Source organism: Globicephala melas, chromosome 20 (genome assembly GCF_963455315.2).
Source record: "Globicephala melas chromosome 20, mGloMel1.2, whole genome shotgun sequence".
Classification (NCBI taxonomy): Eukaryota; Metazoa; Chordata; class Mammalia; order Artiodactyla; family Delphinidae; genus Globicephala; species Globicephala melas.
This window is the reverse complement of record NC_083333.1, coordinates 37,924,295-37,937,988: the sequence shown is the minus strand read 5'-3', so window position 1 is coordinate 37,937,988 and position 13,694 is coordinate 37,924,295. Positions and strand designations below refer to the sequence as shown.

At 50.5% G+C, this 13,694-nt stretch overlaps 1 protein-coding gene across 3 annotated transcripts in view; it reads right to left on the bottom strand.

Annotated features, from left to right (window-relative positions):
* PLEKHM1 (pleckstrin homology and RUN domain containing M1) overlaps positions 1 to 11,218 on the bottom strand; it is a 50,923-nt gene extending 39,705 nt beyond the window's left edge. For 2 of the 3 annotated variants that reach the window (XM_030848892.2, XM_030848895.2), the window contains exons 1-4: positions 11,097 to 11,218; positions 8,238 to 8,399; positions 4,079 to 4,167; positions 974 to 1,221 (exon numbers count right to left, since the gene is read on the bottom strand). In XM_030848892.2, the coding sequence (XP_030704752.1) occupies positions 974 to 1,221; positions 4,079 to 4,126 (296 nt within the window). In that variant the 5' untranslated portion in view covers positions 4,127 to 4,167; positions 8,238 to 8,399; positions 11,097 to 11,218. Of the gene's footprint in view, positions 1 to 973; positions 1,222 to 4,078; positions 4,168 to 8,237; positions 8,400 to 9,623; positions 9,751 to 11,096 lie in introns of those variants that run through there. The other variant, XM_060290645.1, reaches the window with a different exon arrangement.
* Between the last annotated feature and the right edge of the window lie 2,476 nt (positions 11,219 to 13,694).

Genomic DNA, 13,694 nt, shown 5'->3' with positions numbered 1-13,694 from the left:
AGCCAAGTGAAGCAGACCCCAGGCTGGCGTTTGGGAGCCTGTGGGCTACGGGTTTTTGCTCAGGAAAGTGACGTGCTCGCAGCTACGCAGACTTCAGGGTGGGGTGTTCCTACCCAACCCGACCCCACGTGTACCAAACTCAGCTCCTGAATGCCTCGGTCTGATGTAAATGCCCCTCCTCTGACTACCGCCAACCCCTGTGCACGTCTCCTCCACGGGAGTGCAGACCGTACTCTGCAGAACCCAGTGATGGAGCTCCAGTCAGCTTAAGCTCAGTAAATGTTGGCTGACTGACCAAAGGAAAGACAGAATGAGATAAGGGGGACAATTAGAAAGGCACTGCCACCCAGGAGTCAGGTAAGAGCCTGAGATAGGGCAGCGGCAGTAGCACGGGAAGGAAGATTAGAGACTGACAAAGGCACCTTCGGGCAGGAGGTGGCATTTAATAGCCCCGAGAGGCGGTTCAGGGCAGGGCCAGCAAGACAAGTGTCTCAGAGCACACATTCAGAGGCTCTAGCTGGATGCCACTCTTCTTAAGAAAAAAGAAGCAAACCCTACCTTGTTACAAGTATGATACGTAGCACACAGTTGTGCAAACATCCTAAGGCAGGGTCAGCAAACTTCTGGAAAGGGCCAGACAGTAAAGATTTCAGGCTCTGCAGGCCGCACAACCTCTGTTGCAACTACCGAATTTGCCAGAGGGTGGTACAAAGAAGGCTCCTGCTCTTGCTTAGGGCACCCAGCCCAGGGGCTCGACGCTGCCCCAGGCCATGGCCTGAGGGGCTCACTGAGCCCTGGTCTAACATCCCCCCACCCCCACCCCGCTTAGTCCACCATCTCCTCTCCGGGACACAGGGCTCTCTGTGCCTCTCCCGCACGGCTGGAGGGAAGAGCCCAGTATCCCACACTCTGAAGCTCTTCGCCGAGGTGAACCGCCTCCACCCCCCGCCCCGCCGCCCCCAGCAGCTCTCACTTGTGGGTGACAGCTTTCAGGAGGGGCCAGAAGACGGGCTGAGGCAGAGGCTTCTGGTGGGCACTTTTCTTCCTTTTCCCTCCAGCCTCGGCTCGGATGTGCTTGGTGTGCAGGCCGTGGATGAAGACGGCTTCCAGGGCACTGCACATGCTGTTGGCATCTCCGTCTTCACTTGTGACTGCTGTGTCCAAGGACACGTACTGCTTCTGCAGTGCCTTCACGGAGCCCACTAGCTTCTTCTTGATGACCTGGGTGGCGCCAGACATAACACAGGCCTTTAGAGGCTCCTGTGGCGACCCCTGCAATGTGACTCTTCCTGTGGCCAAACACATGGGTCCACATGCATGCACAAATCTACATACCTGTGTAGCACAACGAGTGCAGGCTAACAGTAGAAAATAAAGAGAAAGCAGAGAGAAGTAAAGGAAAATCGCCCCAAGATGTGTTAGTTTTTGCAAAGATACGTGTGTTTTTAAAATTTCTTTGTTTTCTATTTTTTATTTACTTATTTATTGGCCGCACGGAGAGGCTTGCGGGATCTTAGTTCCCCAACCAGGGACTGAACCCGGCCCACGGCAGTGACAGCGCTGGGTCCTAAGCACTGGACTGCCAGGGAAATCCCTGTTTGTTTTTTAAACCAAACTTCAGTGAGCTGAGAGCCATATACACCTTGTGTTTAAATACTGGCTCCATCAGAGTTACAGCTATGGGAGCTTGGGTAATCCATTTAGGGCAGGGGTGAGGCTTTCCACCTTAATCACATGACCAACATTCCACTGAGAGTCAACAGGTTAAGAGTCAAAAAGTGCTGCTTTAGAACAATAAAAACACCCAGAAACAGGAGCATGGTTTACATGAAGAAAGATCCTAGACCTGGCAGTCAGAGCCTGGGTTTAGTCTCAGCTCTGTCAGTCACCAGTTGGGTCACCTCAGATATTTCACTTAACCTCTCTAAGCCTCAACTTTCTCATCTGTTAAATGGAAATAATACTTGGTGATTTGCAGCTGGGGGTATTACTCTTTGAAAGTAGGACTAGTTTTTTGGGTTTTTTTGCGGTACATGGGCCTTTCACTGTTGTGGCCTCTCCCGTTGCGGAGCACAGGCTCCGGATGCGCAGGCTCAGAGGCCATGGCTCACGGGCCCAGCCGCTCCGCGGCATGTGCGATCCTCCTGGACCAGGGCACGAACCTGTGTCCCCTGCATCGGCAGGCGGACTCTCAACCACTGCGCCACCAGGGAAGCCCAGGACTAGTTTTTTATTCATCCTCGTGCCCTCAACAATGGGCCTGGTTCTTGGCACATGTACTCAGTAAATGTTTGCTAAATGAATAAATTATAAAATATACCTAAAGTCCTTTGAAAATACATAGTTAAGATCGTTCTATCATAATATAAGTACATATGTCAAAATTACCTAAGGGTTTGGAAAAGGACTGGAAGGGATTGCAGAAAAACTGGTTTGAATTATTAGGTGATAGGATTATGGACAAATATTTCACTGTTTCACTTTTATTTTAGCCAACACAATTAATGTTAATGTTCTTTGAAAAGTTAAATGTTCCTTTTTTAGAACAGCTTTAATGGGACATAATTTACATATCATAAAATTCACTCATTGAAATACACAGCTCAGTGGTTTTTAGTACATTCACAGAATTGTGCAACCATTTCCGCTATCTAATTCTGGAACATTTTTATGACCCCCAGAAGAAACCCTGTACCTATCAGCAGTCACTCACTATTCCCTCTCCCCCAACCCCTGGCAACCACTGATCTACTTTCTGTCTCTATGGATTTGCCTATTCTGGACATTTCTTATACATGGAATCATATGATATGCAGCCTTTTGTGTCTGACTTCACTTAGCGCGTTTTCAAGTTTGTCTGTGTGGTAGCATATATCAGTCCTTCATTCCTTTTTATTGCCAAATAATATTCCATTGCATGGATATATCACATTATATTTATCCATTCATCAATTAATAGATATTTGGGTTGTTTCCACTTTTTGGCTACAACACTGCTATGAACATTCATGTTCATAGCTTTTTGTGTAAATATATATTTTCAATTCTCTTGGGTGTATACCTAGGAGTGGAATTGCTGAGTCACATGCAACTCTATGTTTCACTTTTTGAGGAACTATCAAACTGTTTTCCACAATGGCTGTACCATTTTACACTCCCACCAGGAAGGTATGAGAGTTCCACCTTCTCCACAACCCCACCAATACTTATTATTGTCTGCCATTTCGATTACAGTCATCCTAGTGGATATGAAGAAGTATCTCATTATGTTGTTTTTTTTTTTTCTGGCCACGCCGCACGGCGTGTGGGATCTTAGTTCCCCAACCAGGGGCTGAACCCATACCTCCCCACCCTGGAAGCACGGAGTCTTAACCACTGAACCACTGGGTAAGTCCCTCATTATGATTATTTTTTCTTACTATTTTATTTTTAAAATAAAATTTGTATTGGAGTATAGTTGCCGTACAATGTTGTGTTAGTTTCAGGTGTAGAGCAAAGTCAATCAGTTATACATAGACATATATCCACCTTTTTTTTTTTTTAGATTCTTTTCCTATACAGGCCATTACAGAGTACTGAGTGGAGTCCCTGTGCTATACAGCAGGTTCTTATTGGTTATCTATTTTATATATAGTAGTGTGTATACGTCAGTCCCAATCTCCCAATTTATCCCTCCCACACCTTGTCCCCGGTAACCATGAGTTTGTTTTCTACGTCCGTAGTGACTCTATTTCTGTTTTCCTCATTATGGTTTTGATTTGCCGTTGTCTAATGTCTAATGATGTGGAGCGTCTTTTTATGTACTTATTGGTCATTTGTATATCTTCTTTGGAGAAATCCTTGGTCCTCAGGTAACCTACATGCAATCTCCATTGTTTTTTGTAAATCTCCATTTTATCACCAATCAGATGATCTAGAAAGGGCAGGCTCTCCTCGGAGCCTGCTTCTGCTATCACTTTTTCTCAACTCCAGGCCTCTCTTTCTGAACAGTGCAAATGCATTTCAAAGTGAGAAAAAACAATGAAATGGCTGTCCCAGGCACCCCTTCCCCCACCCTTGATTCTCCCTTGTTGCCTACCGGGATGGCAGCCCGGGGGCCCGGTCCATTCTCCACCGCTGAGAGCATTTCCACTCAAGCAGCAGCTCCCCAGAAGAATCACATGACACCTACAGGGACAGACACGGCCGGATGAACAATCACTGTGCCCAAACGATCTCCTCCCCACGCCCCACCCCCATCTTACTCAACCTGCAACTGCAAGGACTTTCAATACAAAAGTAAAAACTGAGAGTGGATTTTAAGGATGGAAACAAGGAAGGAAAAAAGATTTCGTGGGGTGTGCCATGGGCGGGTCTATCCCAAAGGGTGGGTAGAAAGGGCTCTTGACGCCACTCCAAATGCTGGCACAAAAAAGCAGGGAATAAAAGGCTAATTTAGGGACCTCCCTGGTGGCGCAGTGGTTAAGAATCCGCCTGCCAATGCAGGGTACATGGGTTCAAGCCCTGGTCTGGGAAGATCCCACATGCCGCGAAGCAACTAAGCCCGTGTGCCACAACTACTGAGCCTGCACTCTAGAGCCTGTGAGCCACAACTACTGAGCCCGTGTGCCACAACTACTGAAGCCCGCGCGCCTAGAGCCCGTGCTCCGCAACAAGAGAAGCCACAGCAATGAGAAGCCCGCACACCGCAACGAGGAGTAGCCCCTGCCTGCTGCAAATAGAGAAAGCCCGCGTGCAGCAATGAAGACCAAACACAGACAAAAATAAATAAATAAATAAATTTATTTAAAAAAAAAAAAAGGCTAACTTAGATACAGATCTGAGGCTGCAAGGGGGGATGCTGCAGCTGAAGGTGCCAAGAACCCACAGGGGCCGGGAAGCAGGGGCTCACAATTCACATTCAGGGCCTGGGCTCTGCAACTGTCCTGACTCCCGTCCCATCCCAGGGTCGGCCAGCTCAGTGGGGAAAAGTACAACTGAAACGCCTTCAAAAGGAAGGGCTCTCTCGCCACACAGCTGCTTCTCCTTTGGGCTGCAAAGGTCTAGCTTGAGCAGCACAGGGACATGTCTGAAGGGGAACAACACGGGTTCTGATCTCAATTTGCCACTAACCAGCTAGGCACACTGGGGCGTGTATCAGACCTCTTAAGGGGAGACTATGAGTATGGAAAATGCTGAGTGCAGGGCCTGATATTTACCGAGGATAAATGGTATCTCTAACCCCAGTGGATGCGGCCGCCCAAATCTACAGGCGAAGAATGCCACTACCTAACTAAGCGTGTGCTAGCAGCTGAAGTCAGTACGCAGAGAAATCTCTCGGGGCAGCTGGCTCTCTCCCGGGGTGGCTGAGGCCAAGGGTGGGGTGGGGGCGAGGACTGCGGCCTGAGCATGAAGGGGCTGCTGCCTGGCCTGCCCCACCCCGGGAACTTGCACAGGGCAGGACTGGACAGGCACACTCACATCTAAACAAATCTCTAGTGGCCACACAGCTAAGCATGAGGGGACACCACCACCACCAACAAAAAATAATAAAGAGAGAGAAAATCAGGTTACTGCTTTCTCTGCTCTCAAGAACCCATGGCCCAAAGAAGTTAGTAAAACCAAGACCTGTTAAATGGGTTTTGTGCCCTTTACATGTGTTACCCCATTCATTCCTGATAACCATCCTAGGAGTGTCTTATCATCTCAGTCTGACAGATAAGAAGCAGAAGCTGGGCTTCCCTGGTGGCGCAGTGGTTGAGAGTCTGCCTGCCAATGCAGGGGACACGGGTTCGGGCCCTGGTCTGGGAAGATCCCACATGCCGCGGAGCAACTAAGCCCGTGAGCCACAATTACTGAGCCTGCGCGTCTGGAGCCTGTGCTCTGCAACAAGAGAGGCCGCGACAGTGAGAGGCCCACACACCGCGATGAAGAGTGGCCCCCACTAGCCGCAACTAGAGAAAGCCCTCGCACAGAAACGAAGACCCAACACATCCAAAATTAAATAAATAAATAAATTTTTAAAAAAAGAAATAGAAGCTTGGGAAATTCCCAAGATCCCAGGGCTGGTAAGTGGCCAACTCTACCAGCCGCCGCCAGGACAACAGCAACCCAAGCCCAAGAGAAACGCCCAGATTCCAGGAGGAGTGCGACCACCTCCCTTCTGGAAGAGGCGGGTGTGGGCTGGGGCTAAGGGGGCGACTGGCGAGGGGGCAGGGGAGGCCTGGGAGGAGGGCTCTTCAGCCGGGGGCCCCGGTGAGAGGCCACAGTGGAACACTGAGGTCAGTCTGGCAGGAGAGGTTTACAGGGGGACACGAGCATGATGCTTGGAGATGAGAGAGGCAGAGTGGCCCTAAATGGTAGGAGCTGCTCTGATTCAATCCCTGGCCTGCGGAGTGGGCAGTGGGTAAACAGGACCCAGAACCAACCTCTCCAAGTAAGGACATGCAGAGGGAGGGAGGTGTGTGGAGGGCGGCCCCCGCAGAGCCAACTCTGGTCAGGGTGTGAGAGACCCCAGAACACGGGCCCCCGGCCTCAGGCCTTGTCTGACTTACCTCACCCTCACCTCACCCCCCTCCCACCTACCAGGGATTCTTCAGGGCTCTCCTCCACACTCCAGCCATCAGCGCCCCAGACAAGGGGACATGTGCTGCAGACAGTCCCTCTGGACAATGTTCCTTCCAGGCCACCCTTGTGCAGCCCAGGAGGCCAAATCCAGGTTCTCTGGCTCCAAGACCCTGGGTTCCAATCGCCTTCAGCAATTCCAGCAGCCGAAGGCCTCCCCTCCGGCCTGCCCTTCTAGAGCCTCAAGCTGCGAAACTGCCCTTCCCTCAGCCAGCCACGGGCCAGGCCAGGAAGGGCTCAGGCCTCAACAATCTGAAGAACAGCCCGGATCCGTTAAAGCCTCATTGACTAATTAACTGAAAATAGTATTCATGGGACGGAGGGAGGCCTGTTAGTAAGTGGGTCCTCCAGCCCAGTAAGGGTCTGCTAAAAACCCAAAGCAAACTGATGCTGAGAGGTCAGAGCAGGGGAAGACATGTAATCACCCCCTAAAACCAAGAGTCAGAAAAGCCACAAAATGACTGACGACGGTGCAGAGGAGTCCAGAAGGAGAATGGCCACTTGACAATTCACAAAACAGGACTGAGGCTTTGGGGTTCGGGCCACAATCCAGGGCACAACTTTCTTTGCAAGAAGCCAAAGCACCCCACCTATGTGGGTCTGCTCCATCATGCCTCAGGGCGCAGGAGACACGAGAACTTGCTGACGGAACCATAAGGGGGCTTTGGGTCTCCTGACTGCTGGGTCAGCACTCCGTCATTCTCCAGACCCCCAGTCCACCTTCCTATGGGACTGGTTTCACTTCCTGTCCCCAGAACAGTCTTCATTGACACCAAAAGCCAAAGCAAAGAGAGGCGTGGTTGCAAGGAGACCTAGGCTAAAAAGAGTTAAGGAGAGAACGTGGGCAACATTACCAAAGAGCTCTTCAAACACTACTGGTGGAGTTTAGCAGAAAAGGTGACTTCTGTCTGCCTTTTAGGCAACTCCTAACCACGAGAAGTCTACCTCTCCCCGTAAGTATTGATTCATCCTGACATGGCTCTCCTAGCTTCTCTAATCTCATTTAATTCTTAAAACAATCCTGGGGACTTCCCTGGTGGTGCAGTGGTTAAGAATCTGCCTGCCAATGCAGGGGACACGGGTTCGAGCCCTGGTCTGGGAATATCCCACATGCCACGGAGCAACTAAGCCCGTGTGCCACAACTACTGAGCCTGCACTCTAGAGCCCGAGAGCCACAACTACTGAAGCCCATGTGCCTAGAGCCCATGGTTTGCAACAAGAGAAGCCACCACAACAAGAAGCCCATGCGCCACAACAAAGAGTAGCCCCTGCTCTCTGCAACTAAAGAAAGCCTGCACACAGCAACGAAGACCCAACGCAGCCAAAAATAAATAAATAAATTAATTAATTAAAAAAAACAAAAAACAATCCTGTGAGAGAAGGACGATTATCCCCGTTTTACAGAGGAGAAGACTAAGGCTCAGCAGAAAAGAGCCCCAGGTAAGGGACAAAACTGTCTGGTTTCCTCATTCTAAGTCTTGTGTCAGACTTCACCAGACCAAACTGTCTCAGGTCTCTGGTTCCAAGAGTTTCAAGCAAACTGATTACTTATAGACTAGGTAATAATTAACTTAGTACTCAGAAAGCTCCATTTTTATCAAATAAGGCTAAAATCAACAAGAAACAATCTTACCCATCAGGTCTGTAGTCCCAACCAGCTGAGGCCACATCCTTTCCATGGTACACAGGTTTCACAGCTGTCCTTTCTTAAATGTTCCAACACACAGGAAGGAATTGTTCTGGTTGCTTTTCTTTATTATACTGCCTGGGCTTCTGCAAACATCCAATTTCACTTCTTTCAGAGACCAAGGAAGAAAGAAAAAAAATGGCTTATGTGAGACTTACATTAAAAGAAGAAATGGATGGCTTGGCTTCCCCGCTTCTGAAACACTCCATCCATAGGTAAACAGCAACCTCTCCTCCTTAGAGACTTCTCAGCCATTCTCAACAGCCTCCTCTCTACAGCCTGAACCCAATCCTGTACCGGGCTGTTCAGAACAAACAGCCTGACGTTTAAGCCATCCAGCTGCTGTACCAGTTGATGAGTCATGATTTTCAGTTGGAAAAGAATGACAAAGTTATCAGTTGGAAAAGAATGACAAAGTTATCTTCTGATTCAGAAAGGCAGCTGATCTTTCAGACATGTTAGTGCTGAGTAAACTGCACCTCCTCCCACCTGTAAAAGGCTGGATTTCTGGACAAGTGTCCTGGAGGGCGGGGGATGCAGAGAGTGTGCTGGGGAACTGCATCTTTGAAGCAATTGGATACCAGCTGGAGGGCAAGAAACGTCTAGCCTGTGATTCCCAAACCAAAGGCTAGTGAGTGAGCCCAGAAATGTGAATCAGTGAACAGGGGGTAACTTTCTTTCCCCCCTCCTTCCTTCCATTCAATAATACCCATCTCCCCCATATTTCTGTCCCATCCTTAGGATTCCAGCAAGGATCAAACTCTGAATGACTAAAAACAGGAACTTTGCTCAACTCATTCACCATTACATTTCTAGTGCCTAGAACAACACAGAGCACGCAGTGGTGCTCAGAAAATACCTGCTGAATGAACAGAAGAATAAAACAAAAATAAGGCTCAGGGGCAGGTTATCTCCATTTCACAGACCGAGGAAAGCTGAGGTATAGAATTCTCAGCCACGATGCAACTCCTTTCATTAGATCACCCTGCCAGCAGGCTGAGACCACTCTGATATATTGCACCTTAATAGGGGGTGGGGTGGGGGGACACTGAAGGGAGAGCTTCAACTTTCAAAGGAACAAGACTATAAACGGCAAAAGCAAAGACAGCGGGTCCTGTCTGGGGCCCTTTAAAATTGCTGCCAGACGGCCAACCCTCTGAAGCCAGGTCACTAGAATTCGGAAAGAATGTGTGCCCTAAAAGCCCAGGAGATGATAAATGCTGAGCTTGGGGCCCGGGTGCCTCAAGAATGTCCCTCTGCCTCAGCTACTCAGATATCTCAACTCCCCACGTTCATGGGTAACCAAATGGCCAAAACTCAAAGATTCAGCACCTGCAAAAAGAGGAAGTGATTCAACAGCCTCTGTACTCGCCTTCGCCTCCTGGGAACCCTCTCAGCTACACTCTTCACAACGTGTAACATCATCTCTGGCGTCCACTGTGTTCCCTGTGTTAAGCGTTGGGACAGGTCTGCTGTCAGCTCCAGCCGGGAGGAACACTGGGTGAGGAGGGTCCTTTACAAGCGCCAGGACAACACACATGGACGTGGTTCTGTGGCCACAGTCACACAGTGGTGCTCCCTGAGTTTCTCCTGGGCCAGAAAACCAGCCAAAAGGAAGTGATGGCTTCCATTGGCCCAGGCTGTGAGTGAGCTAGGTGAGGGGCCATTCCTCACCTTCCAGGTATGTGGGCGACACCCACCATTCCAGCAGTAGCACAAGTCATTTAATATGAATGCTAGATCCATAATCCCTGGGAGCAGGTACAGGGGACAAGACACCCGGGAAAAAAAATCCCTGACCCTGACCTGAGGGCGGATCTCTACTTCTCCACACTTAGTTACCACCTGAGGCCCTGCATGCACCCATCAAGGTGCTCAGTCTCTAACCGCTGGGCTCCCAGGAAGCACCTAAATTTGGCTGTTGAGGGGCAGCCGGTGGGGTTGGCAGGGGACTCTGCACTAAATTCTCAGATTGAATGGGGACGGGGGTCAAGAGAAAAATGGGTGTAGAGCTGAGGTGGGGACAGCAGAGGTGAAAGGGCAGGAGATCTCATTTTTAATAAGATTGGCTGAGGGTGGTAGTAACTGGGGCACCAAGAGTTGGGGGTGGTTTAGCAAAGACTTAGGGATGGGGGTGTCCTCTGATGGCTGGAGATGGAAAGGAAGTGTATGGTGGGCTAGGAAGTTAGGGTTTGAGTCTGTGAGGACAAGATACGTGTAAGACTTGGGATAGGGCTGAGATCAGAGTTATCAAAAAGAAAAGGGTGTGCTCAACAGGGCATCTACTTTAGTGGTGGGTCTTAAATGAGAGTGGGACAGAGGTGGGGAGCTGACCAGCGGGGTGTGGGAGATTCGGATAAGAAAGCTGATCCCGAAAAGGGCAAACCGGAATGGTGGGTCCCGAGGAGGCCTGTGTGCAGCATTAGCACGGCCAAAGGGGTTGACAGGTGAAGACGAGCTGTGTTAGAGGGAGGCGGAGGGATGTGGCCAAGGTCGGGGTTGGAAGGGGGCTACAGGGCGGCTGCATTTCCGCAAGACCGGCGGTGAGAGGGTGGGGGTAAGGGCTGGGGTCAGGTCACGAGCGGCAAATAGAGGGGAGAGGCCAGCAGCGGCAGTGCGGGCCGAAGGCTAGTTGGAGTGGGGCGCGGGGCTTGGGCTGGGAAGGGTGAGGACTCTGAAGCAGGACAGTCTCAAGGTAACCAGGGGTTTGGGATCACGGAGAGGGCTGCTGTTCCCTGTTCGCCTGTTCCCGTCCCGGCCTCGCCGCCCCTCTGCTGCCCGCCTCGCCCCCGATTCCTAACTCACCAAAAGGAGTGGGGAGGGGGGCGGGGGCACTCCCGGTCGCTGCAGCCCCTAAGACTCCGACCGGACGCTGCGGCCTCCGGACTACTGACAACAGGAAGCGGTTCCCGCGGCGCCTGACGCCGTCCATCACGTCGGCTGGGCGTCCGGCCCCGCCCTGGCCCTCGGAGCCAATCGTGGGGCGCGGAGGAACCGCGGGGCGGGGCCAGCGCGCTTGGACGCCCCAGGGTTCCCAGGCCGGGAGCAGAGACGTGATCTGGGAGACTCGCGATTCTCGCATTCCTGTTGGGCGCAGAGAGGCAACGCCACAGACACCGGGCGGAGTGCGTTCTCACTGCCTGCCTCTCGCAGGATCTGCGTCAGACGAGATCCTGGCTTCTGGGTTCCTGACCTTATCTGGCCGCAGCACTATCTGCGTAGAATTGGGGCCGACACATGGCCTCCTTCAGCGAAGATTGCCCACTTGTAAAATGGGACCAACGCCTACCCCGTTTTTGCCTCCCCCAGGGCATCAGAGTAGCCCGGTGGGCAGAGCCCAGGCGCAACTTAGAACTTCCCTCCTGCTCTCGGGAAAAACGTAGATGTTTTGAGCACAGCTTATACCAAGTGAGCTCCTTGAGGTCCTCTGGGCATTGTCCTGTAACGCGCGCCATCATCCCCGCGCCGCACATGCTCAAGCAATTCTCATACAGCCTTGTTTGCTTTACATCGTATAAGTGCTATTTCTCTTTCAAATGGAATCAGAGCAAAAGGTCAAAAGTAGCAGGGGTGTCCTGCCATACTTCAGACATTTAACACATGCAGGCTTTGATCGACTGAGAGCCTAGGGTCTGAGCGTGGGCAAGGGGCGGAGAGGTACCACTACATGCAGGTCCAGGGGACCCTGGAGTGGCTTACAGGGCTGGGAGAGGAGGGGACAGGCCAGTTCTTAGGAGCAAGCTCCACTGATCTCTGCTGGATTCCTGTGCTCCATCCGCCTCTCCAGGGAAGGTGTTCCTCATATCTCTGGGAAGACTGAGGTCCCAGTGTAAGCAGTTGTGTGTGTGTGTGTGTGTGGGTGTGGGTGTGGGTGTGGGTGTGGGTGTTCCCAGGAGGAAAAGAACGCGATATAGCTTTTTGACATAAGAGAAGCCATTTTCAGCCTAAGCCATTTTGTGATCTAAGCCTGACCACAATGCTTGCCTTTGAACAGGTCTCAGTAATTAATGATCTTAAAGGAAAAAAGGAATGGAGGAAAGCCATCAAGAAACAATAATTCCGCGATAAAACAGGAGTCCTAGTTCCTCCTTAAGGGATAGACTTAATCTGATACATATCTTTGAGTTGTACTACAGGAACTAAGGACCCCCACCCAGGTGGAGGGTGGTAACTATATGCTAAGACCACAGACTGGTGGAAAATTAAGGAATGATGATGTTGACCTTTTCTGACCCTGGTGACTTCAATCAACTAAAGCTTGGACTCTGTCAACCTTTGCCCCTATTCTATGTTGAATTCCCCTCTGCTCAAGCCCCTTCATGAATGTGCATACACCACCCAAGCCCCTTCATGAAGTATGCATGTGCCCTTAGTTTAAAACTGCCCCAGTTTTGCTGTTTGGGGAGATGCTACTTAGGGAAAGATCCTCCATGTTCTCTTGCTGCAAGTAATAAATCCTTCCTTCTGGTCTTTGGCTTGGTTGTGATATTGAATTGGTCGACTGGACCTGTGCCAGGGTCCTGGCCAGCTGAGACCCCTGGTCTCTGCCAAGGAGGTTTTTTCTGCTTGGATTCGCACAGCCAATAATGAAACCAATGCTGAGACTGGAACAGACAAGCTTTATTCAATGGCTAAAGAATGGAGAAGAGGGGCTTCCCTGGTGGCACAGTGGTTAAGAATCTGCCTGCCAATGCAGGGACCCGGGTTCAAGCCCTGGTCCGGGAAGTTCCTACATGCCGCAGAGCAATGAAGCCAGTGCGCCACAACTACTGAGCGCTTGAGAGCCCACAAGCCACAACTACAGAAGCCCGTGTGCCTAGAGCCCATGCTCCGCAACAAGAAAAGCCACTGCAATGAGAAGCCGCGCACCACAACGAACAGTGGCTTCCGCTCGCCACAACTAGAGAAAGCCCACGTGCAGCAACGTAGACCCAACGCAGCCAAAAATAAATAAATAAAATAAATAAATGAATAAAAAAAGAGAAAGAATGGAGAAGAGGAACTTTTCTCAAATCAACTTCTCAACCCAACTCAGGTGGAGACATCATATATATAGGAGAGGTAAAAGAGAGTGAATTGGAAAGAGAGAATGACTATTCGTGAGTTATCCAACAACAGGGGTGTGGTTTGGACGCGGAATTGATGCAATACTCCTTTTCAGTCCTTGTCCGGGCTCTTCCAGTTGTCATGGCAATTGTCAACTGTCATGGCGCTAGTGGGTGTGTCATTCAGCATGGTAATTCATTACAGTGAGGCTTAAGGTCTACTGGAAGTCAAATCTTCCACCATCTTGGGCCTAGTTGGTTCTAACCACTTCTTGTTTTTCTCTTTGCAGCTTCCTCCTGAAACTTAAATAAGAGACTTAGTTTCCATTCGAGGGAGGGGTAGGTGGATGATTCTGGA